This window comes from Chiloscyllium punctatum, chromosome 40, assembly GCF_047496795.1.
Source record: "Chiloscyllium punctatum isolate Juve2018m chromosome 40, sChiPun1.3, whole genome shotgun sequence".
In the NCBI taxonomy this organism is placed as follows: domain Eukaryota; kingdom Metazoa; phylum Chordata; class Chondrichthyes; order Orectolobiformes; family Hemiscylliidae; genus Chiloscyllium; species Chiloscyllium punctatum.
Window position 1 is genome coordinate 10,439,934 of NC_092778.1, and position 24,394 is coordinate 10,464,327.

The 24,394-nt window shown below is 37.3% G+C and overlaps 1 protein-coding gene across 1 annotated transcript in view; it reads right to left on the minus strand.

Moving 5' to 3' along the window:
- gna12a (guanine nucleotide binding protein (G protein) alpha 12a) overlaps window positions 1-24,394 on the minus strand; it is an 83,475-nt gene that overhangs the window by 8,934 nt on the left and 50,147 nt on the right. The window contains exon 3 of the mRNA XM_072559296.1: window positions 1,546-1,596. Within this exon, the coding sequence (XP_072415397.1) occupies window positions 1,546-1,596 (51 nt within the window). The remainder of the gene's footprint in view (window positions 1-1,545; window positions 1,597-24,394) is intronic.

Consider the following 24,394-nt stretch of genomic DNA (forward strand, 5'->3'; position numbering starts at 1 on the left):
ATTGGTCCACTGTGTCTGGGCCAACGCATAGGTGCTGCAAACTGCTTTGTGAATGAGAAACTGACCAAATAATTCCAATAAATTTGGAGATTTTTATTTAAAACAAAAGATAGCCTCCTCTCTCTTACTCTTCAACTCCTTCCTTGACACCAGGATGGCACCTTGACCAAAACTAATCAAAAATTGTTTGTATTATCTAAAGGCAGAGGCTGGATGATACAATCTCCTTAAAGAAATGCAGTTTAGTTTTTTCATGATTTTCCATTATTGGCAAAATGATTTGACATTTATAAGCTACAGGTAGAAGCCGCTTATAGTTTAAAAAGTCATTTGCCATCAATAGGCATTTTCAGGAGCACTAGCTTCTTGCCACATGCAAAATAATGAGCAGGAATGGCACAAATGAGGCTTTGCAAGTCTTCTGCATTTCAATTTGTCACTTAAAATAATCAAGAGTCTGAAATAGCCACAGGGAGGGTTTCTTGACAGAACCTTCAGTCAATTTAACCCAAATAGCATATGGTAAACCCTACTTTGTCAACTTCATCATGGTATATTTTTGGAAGTGATGAGCATTTCACCACGGCAAGTGTAACACAGGTCATAATACGTATGGGTTTGTGATCGCCAAATCTGGCTACCACACAAGGGCTTTAACTTATACTTTCACATATATCTAATAAAATATTTTAGGTTACATCATAACTCATAGATAAATTAGAAACAAATGCCAATGCATTTAGCTGCCAATACAGACATTTCATTTATTTCAACATCCGTCAGTAATCAGGTAATCCAATTCAATCAGCATGAAATGAATCCTGTCTGCAATGTTTGATACTGGCATCACTGTATCAGTCTGCCAAATCCTCCCAGTACACATTCGCACTCTTTCAAAATTATTTCAGTGGAATCCAACCTTTGCCCAAAATTCTAGAGCTACACTTGCAGGAGATAATTTCCTAGAGAAAGGCAGACAAAGAACTGCCAATTTAGCATTATTCTTCCAACTACCCTTTTTCCAAAAATTTGTTTTGCTGTTTCGGGAAGTAATTTGTATCATTTGACTTGATTACATCATACTTATAGACAAGAACATCAACTATGGCTTTGGTTACTGAGATAATTTTTGAGCATCTGAATAAGAATTCACGGAGTGTTCGCAGACTTTGCTCAGAAGAAAGTGATTTGACAGTTTATTTTTCAAAAGAACATCATTGCACTTCAACCCGGGTTCATTGTTTATTGACCTTATGAGGCACTTTAGAAATGTGGTAAATTGCCACATTCAAGTAATGCAGAACAGGCAAGTGATAGGCAGCAGAGAGGGGAATGCAATTAGCTGAAATAAAAACAAAACTCATTCAGCTAACCTACCAAATGGGAGAAATTCCAAACATGGTTGCAACTTGATTTTTCCCCACATTGTCTTCCACATAATGCAGAAGTAACTTGAGCATATAACCAGTGTGATCTCAACTTCCAAATTAGCAAGTGTGAATTCCCTATGCTTGGAGTGTTAAAGTAAACAGGAATTAGACTCACCAATTGTCCAATCTGGTCAAGATTATCCAGAAAATATTTCACAGATTCACCCTGTTGGCAGAAAAAACCAGAAAGAAAAAAAATCAGTTCTAATATCCTAATATAACTGGAATTCATTCAGGTTAGGGGAAAAAGATTAATTGTATTTCTCTTAACAGCAAAGTTAATTCATACCAGACATCAATTATCAGTAAGTATGCTGCAATTGATTCTCAATGATGAACTAATGAATAGAATAGCAACAGTGAAAAATCTTAATTTTATTTTTTTTTAAAGAATTTTTTTTAGAGCACTTGATTCACTCTCCATGATATAGATGATCAGAGACAACACTAGCTCTGCCTCCAGTTAAGCTGGTCCAGTACAGTTACAATACTGCCATTTACCAACAATATGGAAAACTGCTGAGGCATATCCTCTCCACAAAAAGGACACATCCAACTCAGCCAACTACTGTCCTACCTATCAACTCTCGATCATCAGCACAATGAAGGAAGGGATTACTGATAGCTATCCAGCAGCATTTACAATAACTTGCACACTGATACTCTGTGGATTCCATCATAACAACTCAGTTCTTGACCTCATTACAGCCTTGATCCAAATAATGTCAAATAGAGCTGAAAACAAGAGATGAGGGGAGAGTGATGGCCCTTGACACCAAGCTAGTATTTGATTGAGAATGAGATCAAGGAACTTTAGCAAGAATAATGAGAATTTAAGAGAAGGGTTCACAGTTCGAAATCATATCAAACATAAAAGGGGTGTTTGGCATTGGTAGAGGGCAATTATCTCAATCCTAGGGCTGTACTGCAGGAGTCCCTCAGGATTGTGTCCGAGCTTCAATCATCCTAGGCTGCTTCAATACGGATATTCCCTTCATCACAAGATCAGAAGTGAGAATATTTGCTGAAAATCACTATGTTCAGCAACATTCACGATGACTCAGATACTGAAACATCCCATACCCACATATAGCAAGGTCTGGTCAATATTCAGACTTTTGGTTCATAAAGTGACAAGTAACACACGCACACCTGTCAAGGAATGACCATCTGTTGCAATCATACCTCTGGACATTGAATGCATCACTGACATATCCACTGTCAACTACCTTGGGGTTACCATTGAAGAAACAAAACAGGACCAGCCATATAAATACTGGCGTCGTATGAATACGTCAAAGGTTGTGAATTCTGTACGGTGTAACTCACCTCCTTCCTCCCCAGAACATGTCCAACATCTACAAGGAATAAGTTAGGAGTGTGATAGAATGTTCCCCTGTTGCCTGGATGAGTATCGCTCCCAGCATTCAAAAAGCTCAACACCTCGAGGACAATGTTATCTGCTTGAATGACACCAATCCACCACTGACATACAATAGTAGTAGTGTACACCATCTACAAAATACACTGCAGCAAATCACAAAAGCTCCTTCAACAGCACCCTCCAAACCCAGGAGTTCTGCCTTCTTGACGGAAAAGGAGAACAGGTTTATGGCAACTCCATCATGTACAAGTTCCCCTCTAAGACATACTGATTGCCATTCCTTCACTGTTATCTTGTAACTCCCTTCTTAAAAGCACTATGAATGACCAAACGTCATATGCATTGTAGTGGTTCAGGTCAGCAGGTAACCAACAGCTTCTGCAAGATAATATGCTTGGGCAGGAGTTATGGCCTAGTCATTGACACCCACAACTGAATGAATGAAATGAATATATTTTCAAAAATCTCAGATTTTACTTAGCAACTAGACTATAAATTCCATCTGTTCAAGTCTGAATTTTATTTTAAAATGGAAATTATCTAAAGAACAATAATCAATCAAGGAGCAAAAAAAAAATTGCCACGTTAGTTTTTGTTCTTCAAAATCAAGTCTTTCCTTTTAACTCACAGAACATCATTACATCCCAAATCCAGCCAACCTCTCAATTTTCAACTGTGGGACCATCCAAGTTATCACGAAACACCCATTATTGTGCATGATTTGTTTAACTATATAACCTTTTAATCACACACTAATTTAAAGAATGAAAACAAATTAAGCAAAATGCAATTAGTTTTAAATAGTTTTTATAAACTGATATCAAACCACAGTTTTGAAAGGGATTGATAGGACTGGCTAGAGTATCTGCTCCTCAGACTCTAATTCTAAGCTTCCTACCATCCTGCCTTCACAACTCCATTAAACAAAGATTTGTTTCAAGAGTGCAACACAGCATTGTGTTCAACAAGAGGTCCTTACTGAAGTGAACAGAAAATGTATGCACTTCATGTGTTGAGGTCCCGTAAGTACAGGAAGGACATCTGTACAGTATTGCATTACAATGCAAACAGAATCCAATCTCTGGATGCAGCAGGAAGGAGAGAATCCATAACTGGATAAAAACAAACAGCAAGTGTAGTAGACACAAACCATGAATGGAGAACCAGATATTCAGATTGTGACTCTTTCAACATTCTTTCTTCCAATCCTAATTCTAACGTTTTCAGATTCTCACCAGCAGTTGTGCTTTCAATTGTTCAGTCACGTTTGGACCACGAAGGAGGTAAATGTCAGAAACACGTTTAGAAAAGGAGGAATTCCAGAATCCTAACATTAGAAAACTGCCAGAGTGTAAATTTCGCATCCCTGCACACAATTGTCGCAGCCTTGCAGAAGCATAGAATGGATTGTGGTTTCATGATCACAAAATAGGACCGTGTGAAAATCAACAAAAATTCCAACCAGAATATTGAAGATTCACAGTTAATAATCCTCAACATTCCAATTCTTTGCAGCTTCCCGCCTCATCTTTTTCTCCACTACTTTAATGTTTTCTGCTTCCTGCTCTCACTCCGAACTGAAATATCAAGTTTGCTTCCAATGTTTATCCTTCTTTTGTCTTCATATGCTTTGTCAGATTCTTCCATTCCTTGCCTTTTCTATCTTTAGTTCTAAGAATAGATCGTTAATCAAATCTGATTAACTCACTTATCCCATTCCTACATAATCAGACCTGTTCCTACACTATTTCCTTCAAGGATTGTTCCAGTTATCCAATATTTCTATGCAATCCATTTGAACTATAGCACTTCCTATAAAAGTGCTTCTGATAAGTTTCACTTTTTCCTCAACCGAAGATTCCCTTCTATCATGACAAAATCAATTCCTTTTCTCCATATTTCTATTCTACTCCTCCTTACAAGAAATAGATTTCCCCTTTCTTTGCCTTCATCAGATCTTGGATGATCTTTCAACACTCAATGAAACTTATCAGAAGCACTTTCTAATGTTCTCACTAAATACATCTTTCCCACCCTTTAAGCCATTCTAAATGTGATTGTTCTCTCCACAATACTGTAGTCTGTTCTTGATTCACGTGAACGATGCAGTCTCATGTCTTTTCATCTTCTCCCTCCAGCTATTCAAGGTGCCAAACATTTCTTCACAGTTAAGCAGCAATTTATTCGTACTTCATTCTGTTTACTATATTGCATTCACTACTCCTAATACAGTTGTCTCTAATGTTGGGAGATAAAACAGGTTGGATGACTGCAGGACACCTTCATTTAACCTGTAAGCATGATCTCGAAATTTCAATGGTATACCCTTTTATCTTTTCACCTCACAGCCTCCAATAGCACTAAACTCAAGAAACAACATCTCATCTTTTGATTAGACATTTTACAACATTTGAAACTAGAATTAAACATTTCAGATAATAATCACTGCTTCCATTTTCTCAAACAACAGATTGCAGTAACATAAACAAAGTTGTTGAAAATACAAAATGTTTCCAAACGTTCTGAATATCTGTAGAGACAAACAAGAGTTAAATTGAGTTGAATATGACTCTTCTCCAGAAATTCAGTTCTGAAGTCATATTTGATTTGAAGTGTTAACTCTTTCTCTCTTCACAGATGCTGCTCGAATAGCTGAATGTTTCCAGCACTTAGTTTACATTTCAGATCTGCAGCAGCCACAATATTTAGTTTTTAGTTTACATCATGGTAACAGTCGTATTGTTGATATTTCAGTTCCACTTTCCTTAGTTGCAGCCTCCTTTTGGCTTGTACCATTACTACATCACTTAAAGACTCTTGTTTTCACATGGCTGGGACATTGATTGAGTGGCAGGTACAACGCATGGAGAATGAGTAGGTACTCATATTGACAGGATGTGACCAATGATCTCCCACAAGGATTCGTGTTAGGACCTCCATGATTCATATTATTTATTAATGGCTCAGGTAATGGCATAGAAAGTCATATATCCAAATGTGCAGGCCACACAAAGTTAGGCAGGATAGTACAGTTTGGATGATAGTCTATCAATATCCTTTTTTAATTTTATACTGTGCAAATAGACAGATGGGAGTTCAATGGAACCAAGTAAGAGGTTATCCATTTTGGACAAAAAAAAGGATAGATTAAAGTACTTTTAGATGATACCAAGTTAAATATTGTGGATGGCCAAAAAGACTTGGGAGCTCAGGCACAACCGATCTTTAAAATATCACATAGAGCTGCGGAAAATAATCAGGACCACTCATGAAATGAATGCCATTATATCTAGAGTACAGTCACAGAAGTATAGAGATATACAGCATGGAAACAGGCCCTTCGGGCCAACTTGTCCATGCCGACCAGATACGCTAAATTAATCTTGTCCCATTTGCCAGCATTTGGCTCATATCCCTCTAAATCCTCCCTATTCATATACCCATTCAGATGCTTCTTAAATGTTGCAATTGTAACAGCCTCCACCACTTCCTCTGGCAGCTCATTCCATACATATACCCTACTCTGCATGAAAAAGTTGTCCCTTAGGACCCTTTTAAATCATTCTCCTCTCACTCTAAACCTATGCCCTCTAACTCTGGACTCCCCCAACCAATAAAAATACCTTGTCTATTTAAACTATCCATACCCCTCATGATTGTATAAACCTCAAAAAAGGTCACCCCTCAGCTTCCAACACTCCAGGAAAACAGCCCCAGTCTGTTCAGCTTCTCCCCATAGCTCAAACCCTCCAACCCATGCAACATCCTTGTATATCTCTTCTGAACCCTTTCAAATCTCATAACAGTATTTTACTTTAGATGAAAATACCAAACCTCATTAAATATTACTGCATCTCATAGCAGGGAGACCAGAACTACATACAGTATTTCAACAGTGGCCTAATCAATGTCTTGTACAGTTGCAACATTACCTCCCAACTCAATGCACTGACCAACAAAGGCAAGCATACCAAATGCCTTCTTCACCATCCTATCTACCTGTTGGAATAAAAGGATGTAGAAATTATGCTGCAATTGTATAAAACCCTGTTTAGAGGCCACTTGGTGTACTATGAGCAGATCTGGGCCCCACACCTTAGGGAGGATATATTGGCCTTGGAGGGAGTATAAAGTAGGTTTACAACAGTAATGCCTGGTCTTCAGAGATTAAGTTATAAAGAGAGATTATACAAATTAGGTCTGTTTTCTTGCCAATTCAGAAGATGAAGGGGTTATTTGATCAAAGTTGTCAAGATGTTAACAAAAAAAAGACATGGTAGATAAAAATAAACAATGTCCACTAGTTGTGGGTTCTCGAACTTAGAGGGCACAGTCTGAGGATTAGGGCCAGACCATTTAGGATGATCTCAATGAATGATGCCAATTCTTACACTTTACAGTTGAGTTGAGTTTGAAAAGATGGTCTTAAGAGCTTGCAGACTTTTTGCCTCTGCGCAAAAAAAAAGTTAGGCTGAAAACCTTACGCAGGTAATATTGTACATCTCAGAGCAATGCCAATACCAGAACAGTATTTCCAGATGTGATATAGGTGATTTTAGGATATTGGAAAAACAACTGGGACAATTAACCAAAAAGCGGGAATGAGAATTTAGTACAGCAATGTCATGAGCAGTGGCATAGGAACAGCACCTTAACTACCAGGCTGTTCTTAGCTTCTCCATCTGGGCAACATCACTACAGAGTTTACCCAAATCCATGAAACAAGTATAATCTCTTTACAGAACAAAGGATGACTGCCCAGCTCTGCCACACGAATGGAGGATTGCCATCAAAATCTGCTCAAGACATCCTTCATGGCTTCCCCACAGAACAGACTCAGAAAGGGATGATCACTTTATTACTTTTCATGCCTTGGGTCAGGAGGAATCCTGTTTCAATGCTTGGTCTTGCTCGATTATAAAATATTTTGTGTTCTGCATAATTACAGAGTCTGGAAAGAAAACACAAATTCTAGCTTTGTTAGAGTCACTTCACAGCAAATACCCTTGGCCTGTACACTCACTGCAGTCCCTGCTATGTCTCAAACAAGTATGGGAGAGCTGGCCTGAAACTTCTTCAAACAAAAAGTCTCAATAATCAACCAATTTAAAACAGATCTCAATTTAGACATCAATCTGTCAACCCCTCATCTGAAGAAACCAGAAATAAAATAACTATAATAGGCTCTAATAAGTTATTTTCAATTCAAGGTTAAATTATAAAAATTTCTTGTGAATTCATCTGCTTTTCGATGATAATAGGTTGGTGGACAAGTAGAACACAAATAGCATGTTTGTGTCATTTGGATGGTTCTCCGATTTTCCTTTTCTCCATTGTAATGATTTTGCTCCATTTAAACTGGTCCATAGTACTAATTCACCTGGTCTCACTTTGAAAGTGTGCAATATAGACACCAATTTCAATATATCTTCCAGTACTGTGAACAGTGTTGACTTGGCCTATGCTCATCTCTAGCATGGATGCTCAGAGATCTCTTTGAAAGAACAATGTAGGGGCTTTATTTGAATATTTGATTGTTTTCTATTGTAGAAAATGTTGAAGATATGCAAGCAACTGCGTTGAACCTTTTAAGGAGTTTGTGTATATTTTCATGTCAAAGGCACTACCTAAACACTTTTAAATCACAGTGGTGTTGAATTTAAGCCCACTGAAAAGAGACACTCAATGATGAAGCAAGACACGCTTTGCTTCAATCTGAAAAGTACCAGCATAAATTAAGATGTCGCCTGGAATAAATTAAAACTTTGGGCTATGTAGCAGATAATTTGTAGGTGATATACCAAGTTACTTCCTTCATAATCTATTGGCTTCTGACAGCTGAGCTACTGTGAAAGAGACTGTGATGAAGTGGGACAAGTAGTAGAGTCTTCGTTTATGGTGTCGCATGGGATCAGTGGAACTAAGTTCAATAAGCCATAGTCTATAAAGTAATATAGTGATAATAGCTAAATGATCACCTCATAAACGTGAAATTTTCAACAATGATTGAACTTCTTTAATCAGTAACTTAATTATCCCTTATTTTACAGACTTTCAAACATACTTGAGAAAAACATACTGCCATTAGATCAAGAATAGTTCATTCAGTAGTGTTTTCGTACTGTTTTGAACTGAACGACTCAAACAGTTTTACACTTCTAGTTAAATTCAAATACTAACTCAGCCAGACAATGATAATAAAAAAAAGTTTTCAATATTTCCAATAAACTAGAGGCCAGAGATTCTTGTTATGAAGTTCAAAACAGGTCCACGTATCCTTACCAATAAATTAGAAGCTTTTTTTCACAATGTTGTCAAAACCTAGAATGGTCTGCTTGAAATAGTGGCGGCAGTCAAATCAATATTTGGTTTTAAGCAAGTGGATAAACATAAATAATAAAAGGGACTGAGGAGACAGGGAGCTAGCATATGGGCAACATTTCAGTTAGCCTCCCAAATGCAATGGCTGTATTCAATTCAATATTCAGACCCAATAACTTCAGATTCAATGTCACTGCCTATAAGGCAGTTTCACTAATATCACATGCTGATGAAGTGCGAGTTGACTCTCCATATCATTGGCCATTAAAAATATTCGACCATAAATATTCTTCATCAGAGCCTGACTTTTAAAGCAACATTAAAATTAATATCCAGTTCTGAAGAATCATCTAGACTCAAAATGTTAGCTTGCTCTCACCACAGATGTTGCCTGACCTACTGTGATTTCCGGCATTTCTTATTTTCATTAAAATTCATCTTCTCCCCCAATTTCCCCATCTACAACTTCTCCCCATATGCAATTTCACTGTGTTTTTCACTAGACTAACCAATAGCCAACATTTGGCATCTGTGCCAGCTCCAGAATTAATCCCTTTTCATCTTTTGATTGACAAACTACTGAGGTTACAAGGGCCAAGCATGAAAGCGAAGTGAAGGGCACAATCAGATCAGCCATAACCTTGTTAAATAGATAAGCTGGCCCGAGGGAGTGAATAACCTCCTTCGGCTCCTTTTTCTTACATTCTTGTTACTATCCCAATGATGTGCTGAAATTGAGACTACTGTAGTTCATTCTCTCTTAGGTCCTCAAAATTGTGGAACTCACTACCTTGTAATAATTCTTCTAACTGAGTAGATTTCCAATTCATTTATTACTTACTTTGTAATTGCAGACTTGCTGGTATACAGTGCTCAGAGATTTGAAATAAAATACACTAACTCTACAGCCGGAAATCAACTGGTTGGAACACCAGTGTCTGAAACCTTTCGAATGAAATCACCTGCTCCCTCAACATTATCAGCATCAATTTAATACGGTTCTTTGGAAGTGGAACACTGAAAATACATATCGTATTTGAATGGGGTAAAGAACAATTTGTATTTGTTAAAACAGAGAGTGGTAGATGCCTGTTGGCATTGAGAATGTGGTGCTGGAAAAGCACAGGTCAGGTAACATCCGAGGAGTAGGAGAATTGAAGTTTCAGGCATAAGCCCTTCGACATGGAATGAAGGTGTCTCTGGCTAGGCCAGCATTTACTGCCTATCCCTAATTGCCCAGAGGGCACAATGTTGTGGGTCTGGAATCACATACTTACTAGACAAAGTAAGGACATCAGTTTCCTTCCCTCATGAATATTAGTGAACCAAATGCGTTTTTCTGACAATCAAAAGGGATTCATGGCCATAATTAAATTCTTAATTCCAGATTTTCAGTCAATCAAAATTTCACTATCAACTATGGCAGGATTCAAACCCAGCTTGCCAGAACATTACCTGGGCTTCTGGATGAACAGTCGAACAATAATACCACCACACCCTCCTATTTTAATTATAAAGAAATGATGATTGAGCTGGGAATTGTGTTTGCAAAAGGACAGTTGAAGATCATGGCCTATGTTTAAGGCAATAGCTTATGGCTCAGTGCAAAGACATATTCTAAAGAGGAAAGAGGATTCTAGGAAAGGGGATAAGCCAACCATGGTTAAACAGGGAAGTCAACGATAGAATTAATTTGAAGGAAATAACATACAAGCTGATAAAGTTAATGGTAAGCCAGAGAATTGGGCAAGTTTTAAAAATCAACCAAAGACGACCAAAACAAAATGGAGAAATACACTCAAGAGTAAATGTGCAAGTAATAGCAACATAGACAGCAAGAGTTTCTTCAAATATATAAAAAGGAAAAGATAAGCCAAAGTGAACATAGACCCCTTAGAGAAGGAAGCTGGGAAAATATTAACAGAGAACCAAGAAATGGCAGAAGTGAATAAATACGTCGCATCAGTCTTCAAAGTAGAAAAATAAAAAGCATTCCAAAGTTATTAAATATTCAAGAGTCAAAAGGATGAGGGGAAATAAATTATAGCATAGAAATGCAGAAAATAGGAGTAGGTCATTAGGCCCTTTGCACCTGCTCTGCCATTCATCATGGTAATGGGTGATCAACCAACTCAAAAGCCTGTTCCTGGTTTCCCCCTAATTTCTTTTGATCCCTTTAGCCTCAAGTGCTACATCCAACTCCTTCCTGAAATCATACAATGTTTTATCCTTGACTCTGTGGTAGTAAATTCCACACATTCACCCCTCTAGGTGAAGAAATATTTCCTAATCTATTCTTAAATGGTTTATCCTGTATCCTTAGACTGTGACCCCTGTTATGTACTTTCCCCTCCATCAGGAAATCTTTCCTGCATATACCCTGTTTAGAACCTGTTAGAATTTTATAGGTTTCTATGAGATACCCCTCATTTTTCTGAACTGCAGTGAATATAATCCTCGCCAATTCAACTTGTCCACATGTCAGTCCCATCGTCCCAGCATTTAGTCTGGTAGACCTTTCCTGTACTTCCTCTACAGCAACAGCACCCTTCCTCAGATAAGGAAGCCAAAATACACATAATATTCGAGGTGTAGTACACCAAGGCTATGATTCTTCAATTTATAGCAATTCAGATAATAATCTTCCTTCCTGTTTTGCTACTAATGTAGATAACCACAGAGATCTCCACATTATACGACATCTGCCATGCATTTGCCGACTTAACTTGTCCAAAACATCTCTGCATCCTCCTCACAGTTCACCCTCTCATCCAGCTTTAGGTCATCTGCAAACTTTGAGATATTATATCTAATTCCTTCACCTAAATAATATATAGTGAATAGCTGGTGTACTAGCACAGACCCCTGTGACACTCCATCAGTCATTACCTGCCAGTCAGAAAAAGATCTCTTTATTCTTAGTCCTTGTTTCCTCTCTGCCAGCCAGTTTTCTATCCAACACAATAGACTACACCAATCCCATGTGCTTTAATTTTACACAATAATGTCTTACGTAGGTCTTTGTTAAAAGCCTCAAAGTGCAAATAAACCATATCCACTGACTCCCCCTCATCAATTCTGAGTTACATCCTCAAGGGATTCCAGTATATGCGACATGATATTTGCTTTTGCAAATCCATGCTATCTTGCTACTGTTTTCCAAGTACTTTGGTACTAATTATTTTATAATAGGCTCTATTTTTACCACTATCAACATAAGGCTGACTGGTCTATAATTTACAATTTTCTCTCTACCTCCTTTTTCTTTTTTAAAAGAGAGGGGTTTTATTAGCTACCTTCCAATCTGTAGGAATTGTTCCAAAAATCTATAGAATCTTGGAAAATGACCATGAATACATCCAGTATTTCTAGTGCCACTTCCTGAACTATTCTGGAATGTAAGTCATTAGGCCCTAGGGATGTATCGACAGGAAGTGGGTTACTTACGCAAAAATAATCTATAGTGGGCATAATAGGATACAGGAAAGAAAGAGGACATGGAATCAAGGCTTTATGTGGAGGTGATTCTTGCAATAGATTTCACAGAGTTAGCAAGGAGAAGGAACAGAGGAGATGGAGCTCAACAAGGGGATCTAATTTTGTTGGGAAATATGGGAAGGAGGAAGCAAAGGACGGTACTTTACACAAACAAGTGGAGAAGAATCCTGAGATTTTCTGTTTTTCTCCAGGGTGATCCTGAATTATCCAAATGTTTTGACAATGACGTAAACAAGGTCTAATAGAGCTAATGTAATCGAGTCAGATTCAGTGACACACCATTAAGCCAGTCATATCTGGGAATCAATGAGAATGTATTTCATAACATTCAGTTAAATCTTTAGAAAGGAATGTAGCCTTGTAAACGTCGAAAAGAGGGCTCATGTCATGTGGGGATAGATTACATCTTCACCAAGTGGGTGGTAATTTGGTGGAGTCAATCAACTATGATATACCTACATTCTGTCAAACTTTCCAAAGTTAGCAACTCTAGAAGACCATATTAGGTCATTTTTGCTCCTTCACAAAATGAAGGAGCGTGATTTAAAAAGATAAAGGTTCTCAAATAAAATGTTTCCATTCATATTAAGCTAAAAAGCAAACTGGAATGAGTTATGTGCATCCACATTTGTTGTAGATTTTAAAAAATACATAAGAGGTCCATGTAGCTTGTAACCATTAATAAAGGGTTTATAGTTGTGGTGAGAATAAAAGTTTTGTCAACAGCTTTAGAACAGAGTGCACTGGCTAGGATTAACAGTCACAAGACGACATGCCTAAAAGGAAACTATTTACAGTAGTTGCTATTTTGAGTACTTTATTTACCACTGTTAACCTGTGTTAAATTTTATAGTAACAAGTTAGTTGTAAGTTCAAAGTAAGATTTTACAAATTTAAAGAAACATAGTACTAAACAAGGTTATCTAAGAGTACAAAGGGATCGTGATCAGATCGGGTGATGGGCCGAGGACTGGCAGATGGAGTTGAATTTAGATATATTTGAGATGCTACATCTTGGAAAGGCAATTCAGGGCAGGATTTATACACTCAATGGTAAGGTCCTGGGGAATGTTGCTGAACAAAGATACCTTGGACTGCAGGTTCATTGTTCCATCAAAGTGGAGTCGCAGGTAGATAGGATAGTGAAGATGGTGTTCACTTTCCTTTACTGGTGAGGCCACTTTTGGAATACTGTGTTCAATTCTGGCCTCCTTGCTGGAGGAAGGATATTGTGAAACTTGAAAGGGTTCAGAAAAGATTTACAAGGTTGTTGCAAGGATTGGAGAGTTTGCATTACAGGGAGAGGCTGAATAGTCTGGGCTATTTTCCCTAGAGTGGCAGAGGCTAAGAGGTGACCTTATAGAGGTCCATAAAATCATGAGGGGCATGGATAGGGTCAAGATCATTTTCCCAAGGTTTTGGGGTCCAAAACTAAAGGACATAGGTTTAATGTGAGAAGGGAAGATTTAAAAGGGACCTAAGGGGCAACTAAGGTGGCATGTGTATGGAGTGAGCTGCCAGAGGAAGTGATGGAGGCTGGTACAATTACAACATTGAAATGCATCTGGATGGGTATACGAATAGGAATGGATTGGAAGGATATGGACCAAATGCTGGCAAATGGGACTAGATTAACTTAGGATAGCTGGTTAGCATGGACGAGTTGGACGAGTTTCCATACTGTACAATTCAATGACTCTGTAAAAGATGCTTGAAGAAAAAGAAGCACGCCTTACCCCATCCATTAGCATTACTATCTGAATAAAAAGAATATTTATTTCTACCAATGATGTCCAGTTAGGACATCATTACATATGTGATCTGCCTGATTTATAGGGAACAGGGTTATGACAGTATTATATTGGCATATATGCGCACAGTCTAATTTCATTTTGCAGTCAACCATGTTTGATGTTAAGCACAGACTCAATTATAGCAAACTCAGTGTACATTTTTCCCTCACCTGTAATATTTTACTTTCATCCTATTTAATAACTCACCATCTACTGCCCCAGTGCTAGAAGGAGTACACAGCACTGTTACTTCACGATCAAGAGATAAAACACACATACTACAGTTACAGCAGTGTGACAATACATTGGTAACTATAACTTCTCAATAGTTAAAAACTTTTTCTAATTAGAAAAAGGATTATGAAGAGACATAATTCAGCCAGACAAATAAAATGCAATACTGTTCAACCAATAACTTTGAATCCCCTCTGTTGTATCTTGTGACAAGTTGCATTTTCAGACACAACAAAACTAGTGATTTTTGAGAAGATATGTAATTCAGGTTGAGGTGCATGTTGTAAGTTTGCTCGCTGAACTGGTAGGTTTGTTCTCAGATATTTCATCACCATGCAAGGTAATATCATCGGTGTGCCTCCGGTGAAGCACTGGTGTTCTGTCCCGTTTTCTATTTACTTGTCTGAGTCTGTTAAGGTGGGCAATATTATTTCTGGTTCTTTTTCTCAGAGTTTGGTAAATGGGGTCCAAATCGATGCATTTATTGACAGAGTTCTAGTTTGAATGCCAGGACTCTAGGAATTCCCTTGCTTCTATTTGTTTATCCCATCCTAGGATGAATGAGTTGTCCCAGCCAAAGTGGTGTCCTTCTTTGTCTGTGTGTAAGGATACTAGTGATAGCTGGTCATGTCATTTGGTGGCTAGTCAGTGTATTCTGGTGGCTAGTTTCCTGCCTGTCTGTCTGATGTAGTGTTTCTTGCAGTCCTTGCAGACATTTGTTTTTCTTGTTAGTGGTACAGGGTCCTTTAGATTAATCAGTAGCTGTTTCGGCGTGTTGGTAGGTTTGTAGGCTACTATAATGCCATGGAGTCTGAGTAGTCTGGTAGTCATTCCAAGATGTCTTAGCTGTACGGTAATGTGGCTTAGAGTCTCTGGGTATGTTGTGTCTTCTTGTTTGGGTTTGTTGTTTAAGAATTGGCAGACTGTGTTTATTGGGTCACCGTTGTTCTTGAATAGCAGCAGAAGAAAAATACCTATACCTAAACCAGAATGCCATCAATAAACATATCGATTTGGATCCCATTTACCAACCTCTAAGAAAAAGAACTGGAAATAGTGATGAAACGTCTGATAACAAACCTACCAGCTCAGCAACCAGACTTACAAGCTGAACAACAAAACTAGTTCTGAGCTTATACGATATGCAAAAGTCACATGCAATGACAGTTTGAATATAGAACTGTGCAACAGTACAGGATTATTCAGCTGACAAAAAAAAGGGGACAACATGGAATCGCAAATCTTCAACAGAAAAACATAATCCTACCTCAAAAACATCACAACAGCTTTCTTATGCTTTACTCAAATGGAAATTAGGTGTGATCCATTGAGTATACACAACCATGTCTGAACAAAATAAACAGTAAATTATGATGTTAAAACCAGGAATTTCTGAAATTTTTATTGGTCAAGACCAGCACTGCCTGTTTTAACTGTGTGGGTGGCGGTGGTGGGGAGGGGGGTGCGGGTGTAGGTGTACATCTAAACAATGATAATTAGATATAATTGCTCACAATATTTAGTAGGATATTAAATACTTCAGGAACAATACTTAAAATTTAACAGTAGTAGCTAGTTAGCAACCTTCTGAACAAAATTCCTTTAATTTCTTCACTTCCCTTCAAATTATTTCCATATTAAATTTGGATTCCATCTTACCAATTGAAGAGGTGAAATGATCAAGCCAAACAAATAGTAATGTCTTCTCCATAAGAACTTACAATGCAAATAGATGAAGGGTATACACAAAGCATGCTGAAGAAAGTAAATAGGAAACAGAGTTTCCATAAATGTAATTAAAGTTTAAGCAGCACTCTGCTTTTTAAAAAAATAGCAAACATACATTCCAAGAAATAATTTTCAGAAACATTTAACAAAACCAAATGAATAATTTTAACACAAACACAACTCTCTTCCCTTTTGCATATTATAAAGTGTTAGCACCAGAAGTTTGAGCTTATCAGGGCACAATTAGCCAATACAGTTTAAGTATTGACTCACTTAGTGGTTAATGTAACACTCCTGACTAAGGAGGGAGGCAGAAGATAGGAAACTATAGGCCAGTTAGCCTGACCTCGGTTTTTGATAAATTTTGAGTGTTCATCAATAGGGCTGAAATTGTAGAGTACTTTGAAGTGCATGGTAAAATAGGGCTGAGTCAGAATGGCTTCATCATAGGGAGGTCATGCCTCATAAATCTGTTAGAATTACTTGAGGAGATAATGAGCAAGTTGGACAAGGGAGAACGAGGGAACATGGTCTACCTGGATTTCAAGAAGGTCTTTGATAAGGTGATACACAGGAGGCTGATAAATAAGAGGCAATGGCATTGGGGACAAGGTATGGCATGAATACACAATTGGCTGACTGGCAGAAGGCAGAATAGGGATAAAGGGGACCGTTTTCAGAATGACAGCCAGTGGCTACTGAAGTTCCACACGGGTAATGTTGGGACTACAATTATTTTTGTTATGCATGAATGATCTGGACAAAGGAATTGAGAGCATTGTTGCGAAGTTTGCAGATGACACAATGACAGCTGGAAGGACAGGTTGTATTCAAGAATTGGAAAGCTTCAGAAGGACTTGGACAGTCTAAGAGAGAGAGGATTCCTGAAGAAGGGCTTTTGCCCGAAAGGTTGATTTTCCTGCTCCTCTGATGCTGCCTGACCTACTGTGCTTTTCCAGCACCACTCTAATCTAAACCCCAGTCTAACAGAGTGGGCAAAGAACTGGCAGATGGAATACAAATGTGGAAAAGTGTGAGGTTTTGCACTTGATAGGAAGAATAGAGGCATCAACAACTTTCTGACAGGGAAAGGCTTCAAAAATCTGAAACAAACAGGGACTTGGGAGTCTTAGTTCAGGATTCTCTTAAGGTTAACAAGGAGATTCAGTTGGCAGTTAGGAAGGGAAAATGTAACATTAGCATTCATTTCAAGAGAGCTATAATAGAAGAGCACAAATGTACTGCTGAGGTTGTACAAGGCTCTGGTCAGGCTGCATTTGGAATACTGTGAGCAGTTTTAAGCCCCATATCTGCTGGCATTAGGTAGGGCCTAGGGAAGGTTGGCAAGAATGATCCTGGAGAAGAGGAGCTTGTCATATGAGGAGCAGTTGAAGACACTCTGTCGGTATTCAATAGAGTTTAGAAGGATGAACGGAAACTTACAGAATACTAAGGGGCCTTCACAGAGTGGACAGAGATGATGTTTCCACTGGGACAGACTAGGACTTTGGGGGCACAGCCTCAGAGAGAAGGGACATTTCTTTAGAACTGAGAATGAGGTGGAATCTTTTCAGTTAAAGGGTGGTTAATCTGTGAAGCATTCTGACAGAGGGCTATGGAGGACAAGTCATTGTGCGTTAATACAGAGAGAGATAAGATCTTGATTAGTAAGGGGAATGAAGGGTTGGGAGAAGGCAGGAAAATAGCGTTGAGAAATATGTCAGCCACGATCGAATGGTGGAGCAGACTCGATGGGCTGACTGGCCGACTTCGGCTCCTCTCTCTTATGGTCTTGTGGTCAATTCTCTCTACTTAATCTACAATCTTTACATGCACAGATATATATAGCTAATGATACAATGGTATCACCAGTTCAGTGGCCTCATGTAGCTGAAGCCACCCCAAGTAAATTTTGCAGATTAAAATTAAACAAAAGCTGCTCCCAAAACAAAAGCAACTTTAGGTTGCAGACGGTTCTTTTCAGACAAACACACAGATACACACCCACACACAAAAGGTCAAAGAAAAAATTGAACAAAAAAAGATCAACTCAGCTTTGAATGTGAATATTTATGGAAGAACCATTACTCTAAGAATTGTGTGCTCTTGGTGACAGTTGGTTTCTATTGAAGTACATCCATAAAAAGTAATTGGAAAAATTACATCAAGAACCACCAAACATGGATTAAAAAAATACATACCACCTGAAAGTAATCCATTTTTCATGTCAACAAACTTTTATGAGGTAGTTAATAAAAATTAAGAACTAGTCACAGTAAAACCAGCACAATGGACCTACCCCAGAATCAGAAGGTCTGGGCACAAGTTCCACGCGACCCAGACATGTTGCAACTAGCTGATAGTTTGCTTAAAAATATCTAACTGCAGAGGAACACAGATACAAGATGCCAAATGGCCTCCTCCAATGCTATAAAATTCTATACCATGCAAAAACTATGGTTCAGCCATCAAAAGTTGTTTTTTCAAAGATAAAAGTGAATACTAAACGAAGTCTAAAAGTGAAATAATTATTAAGTCCAAGAATGTTTTTGGGAACTGAACTACTGGACCATAAATCTTATCCCGATTATGGAAATTAAAACAGCAACAAAAAATTCCTTATCACCTTTGAAGCATCAGACTACCATTTCTCAAGTTCTTTTAACAAATTACAAATATTATCTTCTTGGAAAGCAGCAAAATTTGAGCTTGAAAACTTTCTTTCCACAATGGCATTAACCATTTCTGGATTTATTTGCTTCAGCCTTAAAAACTGCATTATTGAAAAATTAAATGTAGGCTACAAACTTGTAGACTTCCAGAATTACTGGAAATATTATGCACAGAAAGTAAAAAGAACATGTGAAAATTGAGAAACAATGCAAGAGAAAAGCTTAAATTTATAATTCCTTTGTGATTAAATAATTGTTTTTTCCCCCCACACAAATAAGCAGTATAACTGTCAGAATTTGAACACAACCTGCCAAGCCTTTAAACAAAGTTGCTCTCCATAGTCATGAGGGAAGCAAAAGGAAATGCAATTATGGCTATGTCTCACTTATTAAATAGCTGAAACTAGGCTTACCATAAAAAGATACAACTATTACAAAATCCAACAAATGTATCAAAAACTGATCTTAATTTCAAATCAAAACATTCATTTCTACTTGCAAATTTTGCAAGTTTGAGCATAAAGGTATGTCAGTGCCACAAATGAATAAAAAATAAGGTTCAGAGGTTGAAGCTCCAATATATACCAAAAACAAATTACTGGCATAGAAATAGAATGTACTACAGCTAATATTTAGCGATATCAAGATAGTCAATACAGACTATCAATCTTGACAAATTTACTGGACACTGGATGAATTTTCTGATTGCCAAAGTTATTTATTTGTCATCTTAAGAAACATCAATGGGCAAGTCAGACCAGAGGGTGTAATCATGCACCTTGGAAGGTTAATTTAGTGCCATCATTCGCCATCAAAACGTGGGTTATCTAATGGAACTTCTGAACTTAAAAAGTAAGGCCATATGCCACCATTTTGTTGGCAGGCTGCTAACCAAGAACTAAAGTTTAAAAAAAAGTTTACCAATAAAACGTGAGAGGCTTGTGCGACAACTGAGTTTCAATTTCAACATTGGTGAAAAACTAATGTTAGCTGATGAGAGATACAGCACATCCAACACTGAAGACATTATTACAGCCCTTAAGACAATTTACGCTGAGATATCAATACATCAAAAACAAAACTTAACTAGATACCAAGTATGGAAGCAACAATAAGAGAAAAAGGAAATCAATACAACTGAATTTTGGCCATAGTTGAGTACCAATTACATTTCTAGTATCATTCTCTATGCTGTTACAATTTGTCATTGTTTTACAAACTGGTATTTTCATTTGTAACTCCAGCTAATCATCTACAAGTGTGACACAAATGTTTCATTTTTAAAGCAAGAGTCATGCAAGTTGTATCTCTAGTAACACATGACATCCTTCAAACTCTAAATTTAACAGTTACCTTGAAGATTCAGTATTTCAAATCTTTAAATTCCCTCCAATTAACCATTTTCCATGAATACATGTTATGTCATTTATACTACACTCAGTGCACCCAGTTCATAGTGATCACATTTTTCATCAACTCCCTTTCACACTGTGCAAACCAAAACCAACCAAATCATGCACACAAAACAAACTGAAATTAAACCTCTATCACTACTTCTGCAAAAAGCATATATTTTTTAAAAGGTTACCTTTAAGAAAGGCAGATAGGTAGGGTTTAAGGGGGATATGGGCCAAATGCTGGCAAATGGGACTGGATTAATTTAGGCGATCTGCTTGGCATGGATGAGTTGGACCAAAGGGTCTGTTTCCTTACTGTATATCTCTAACTCTATAAACAGTTCACTGTACATCATTTAAATAATATGTAATCATTATTCCACAGCAAGAAACATTCCATGTATCTGAATATGTGTCCATTTACAGATGTAATTATGCTAAACTTATCCAACATAGTTCCTGATGCTGGACAGAGAAAAAGTGATAATACCTAAAAGCTTCAGAAAATTTGGTCAGCACATACATTCATAAATATGTTAGACCAGCACCATGCAAGTACCACAGTGAGACCAACAATTCAGCAAACTTAGCTGAGTTTATTCAATCATTAAACTGACAAGCAAAGTATTTGCTCAACTTGCACTCTATACCAGATTCAACACACCAGATCTACCTGCAAAATATTCTTGTGTCTTTCTCAAAGAGACAAGGATTTTTATTTCTGCAAATTCATGCTAGTTACAGGGAACAAATAAAATTGAAACTAAAACGATATTAACTGATAAGTCACAGGATTTCTCACTGATGTTTTCCTCACGACACCAACCTAATTTTAACAAGGAACTAATTCAGGAAGAGTTCCAACAGCAAGAAAAATGCTGGTACAAGGAAATGAACAATTTATTTAAAGAGAGATCAATGGTTACTGTATTGCGCATGCCAGAAAAATAAAAACACACAGCAACAAAGAGCCCAAACTTTGAAAATATGTACACAGTAATGTGCTCACTACGTACTACTACCAAAAATTCATCAGAGAGGAAACTGTGAAAACTAGTCCATTCAGCTAACTGACATGATTTGGTTCCAATTATTTCCTTTAAAATGTTGAAATATATTTTATGCCTCTACATAATAATGGGCCTTTCTGTTCCTTTTTGTTCTCTAAAATCAAGTTGTATTTCTTATTACCGAAATCTGGTTTATTTTCTACTGCAAGGTTTGAGCGGTGGAGTCCATTACTGGCTTGGTTCCCACTCCTGATCACTTCACATACTTGCTTGCTAAAATTTCAAGAATTGGGTTCAGTTGTGCGCCCTTTTAGTCGAATAGCCTATACAAAATTTTAGCATTAAAACTTATTGACCAGAGTTTTAAATTTATTTTCACAAATTTTGATAATTCACCCACATTGACTTTTACCAGTAATTATAAAAATATTTATCACCACCATTTTTTTATCTTTCACTTTATCTCAAAACATTCCTACTCATTTAATTTTAAAATATTTTAAAAGAATATTTATCATATATATTATCTTTCTATACTCCTTTTCACCTTCCCTCTGCATTACTGCTCTGGTCATTCAGTTTACCAACTCTTTGGTCCAAGTAGCTTTGGTCAGATTCGTTTTGATCTTACTAAACTTCACCCACTTTTAGTTTCCTCGCTTATATTCACATTGAGCATATTAAAAAGTTACTACTTTTTAACTGTTTAATTTTGATCAAGGTGACAGGCCAACATATTCCTTATTAGATGAGATACATACTTCCGTGGAAAACATCAGAACAATCTTTAAACTAAACATATGCGATCTTCATGCCATTGTAGATTAGTTAAAAACATTCATTATTGCCCTGTAGAACTTGCATATTTACTTCAACTGCTTGAGGTTCTTCATGCCCCTCTCTCCCACTAACTCGCTAACTCAGTTGCGGAGATGTCTGTGGGGCTGACTGAGGGTCTGAGCGATTGTAAAATTGATCAAAGTTCTGTGATAGGCCACTCAAGGCCTTGAAGAAAAATCAATGAAAATTTGAAATATAGGATTTTAAAAAGCCGGGAAACAACCTAAATTGGTGCAGCCAATGATTATTCACAAGTTATTATTGTTACTAATACCAATTTTGAAACAATACCAATGAGAATTTTAGAAATAATACAAATTATATGCTCAGTACTGTTACAAGCAAGGTTTAGTGAAATTTACATGAAAGGTTTGATTTCACACCAAATAATTTTCCAAGAATTTCAAAGGATCCAACAGCAATTTCAAACAAGTATGAATAGTACTGCTGCAATGTTGATTATTGTTTTCCATGTAGATCAGGGCCTTGGCAGTTTTAGGATGGTGTCTGGTTTGGGTAGCTTATCATTAAGGACAGACTTCAAACTGTTAAATCTAGTTTTAAGAATTCTGTTTTTTCCAATCAATTTTAGCATTAAGGATATAATCAAAACTTGAATCCTCATTTCTGCAGAGAAAACAATCTTTGCCAGAACCCTAGAATAGTGGCTCACAATTTTTTATGCATATGAAGTGAGAAAAATTGTTTAACGGTGGATTCAACTTCTGCATCATTGTTTTTACTCTACGTGTGCAAAACAAAATGTAAAATGAAAAAAAAAATTAATGTCTACCCCACCTGTTGTATTTTCACTCTCAATAGGCTGGCAAGTTTGATCTAGAGAATACATGTCTGCAGCATTTAGGTACCAGCCTGCTCTTTCAGAGTGTGTGTGAGTGTGTGTGTGTGCGCGCACACACACACACACACACACACACACACACACACACACACACACACACACACACACACACACACACACAGAGTCATCTGAAGCAATGCATCTTTAAAGAAGGGGAACTGCCTGGTCTTACACCTTGAGAAATTAGACACTTGCCAATTGTTGGTAGTTATCACAAGAGTACAGGCCCTAGCGGGAAATGGAAACACAAATTCTGAAAGAGTAATGAATCAAATATTTCAGTCCAGATGAGGACGAAAGGAAGAGTATGTGGTTCACCCCGACAAGAAACTTCTACAACACTGAGACAAGCAAGCTAGCGCTGGAATGTAACCACTTCTGATCACCTTAGAGAAGCCAGGTGGAATTTACATGGCTGAGTACTTCCCATCTAATACTGGGTGCAAGAATCTGCTGAAAATTTCAGTAATTTAGCCAGGACAATCAGAATTTTTATATTTTTGATCAAAAATATCTGAACTTAATCAATGCTCCTTCTCCCCCAACTTCCACACCAATACACATACAGTGCAACAACTCACTAATATCTGTGCAGGTCATGCACATAATAGCACCTTTAAAGTTAACTTAATTTTATGGGATTGGGAAAAAAAAACCTCATGCAAGCAAACCACTGACACACTAGAGTACAATGTTTTCAATATCACAAATCAGAGTATCTAAATATACTTTGCATTGACGTGCTAAATGTATCATACACTTTATATAAATAATTACATGAATGACGTATCAACACCTGACAATGAAAGGTTTATTTGACTTAGATGCAGATGACCTCAATAACAAATTCAAAACAAATAACTATACAGTGACTTCAATAAGGAAAAAAATGGCTCAAGTGACTTCATCAAAATAAGTGGACATGGAAAGTGATAGAGAAAGGATGGGAAAATTCAGTAAGGAACAATCAAAACTTAAGTGAAAAAAATACTTTTCAGGAAATCCTTTTGCACACATGCAAAGTTCATAAAGGAGAAGAATGGAGATAATGTCAAGAAAGGAGAAACTATTGGTTGGAAAAGAAAGAGATACTTCTGACAGGAAAAAAAAAGTAATTCAAGACTTGGAGGATGTTATAGAAATGGGCACAGCAACACCATAAATAAAAAGATAAGAATGAATAGCTTATTTTGTTGCACTGTGGGAATGAGACAGTGGTAATTTA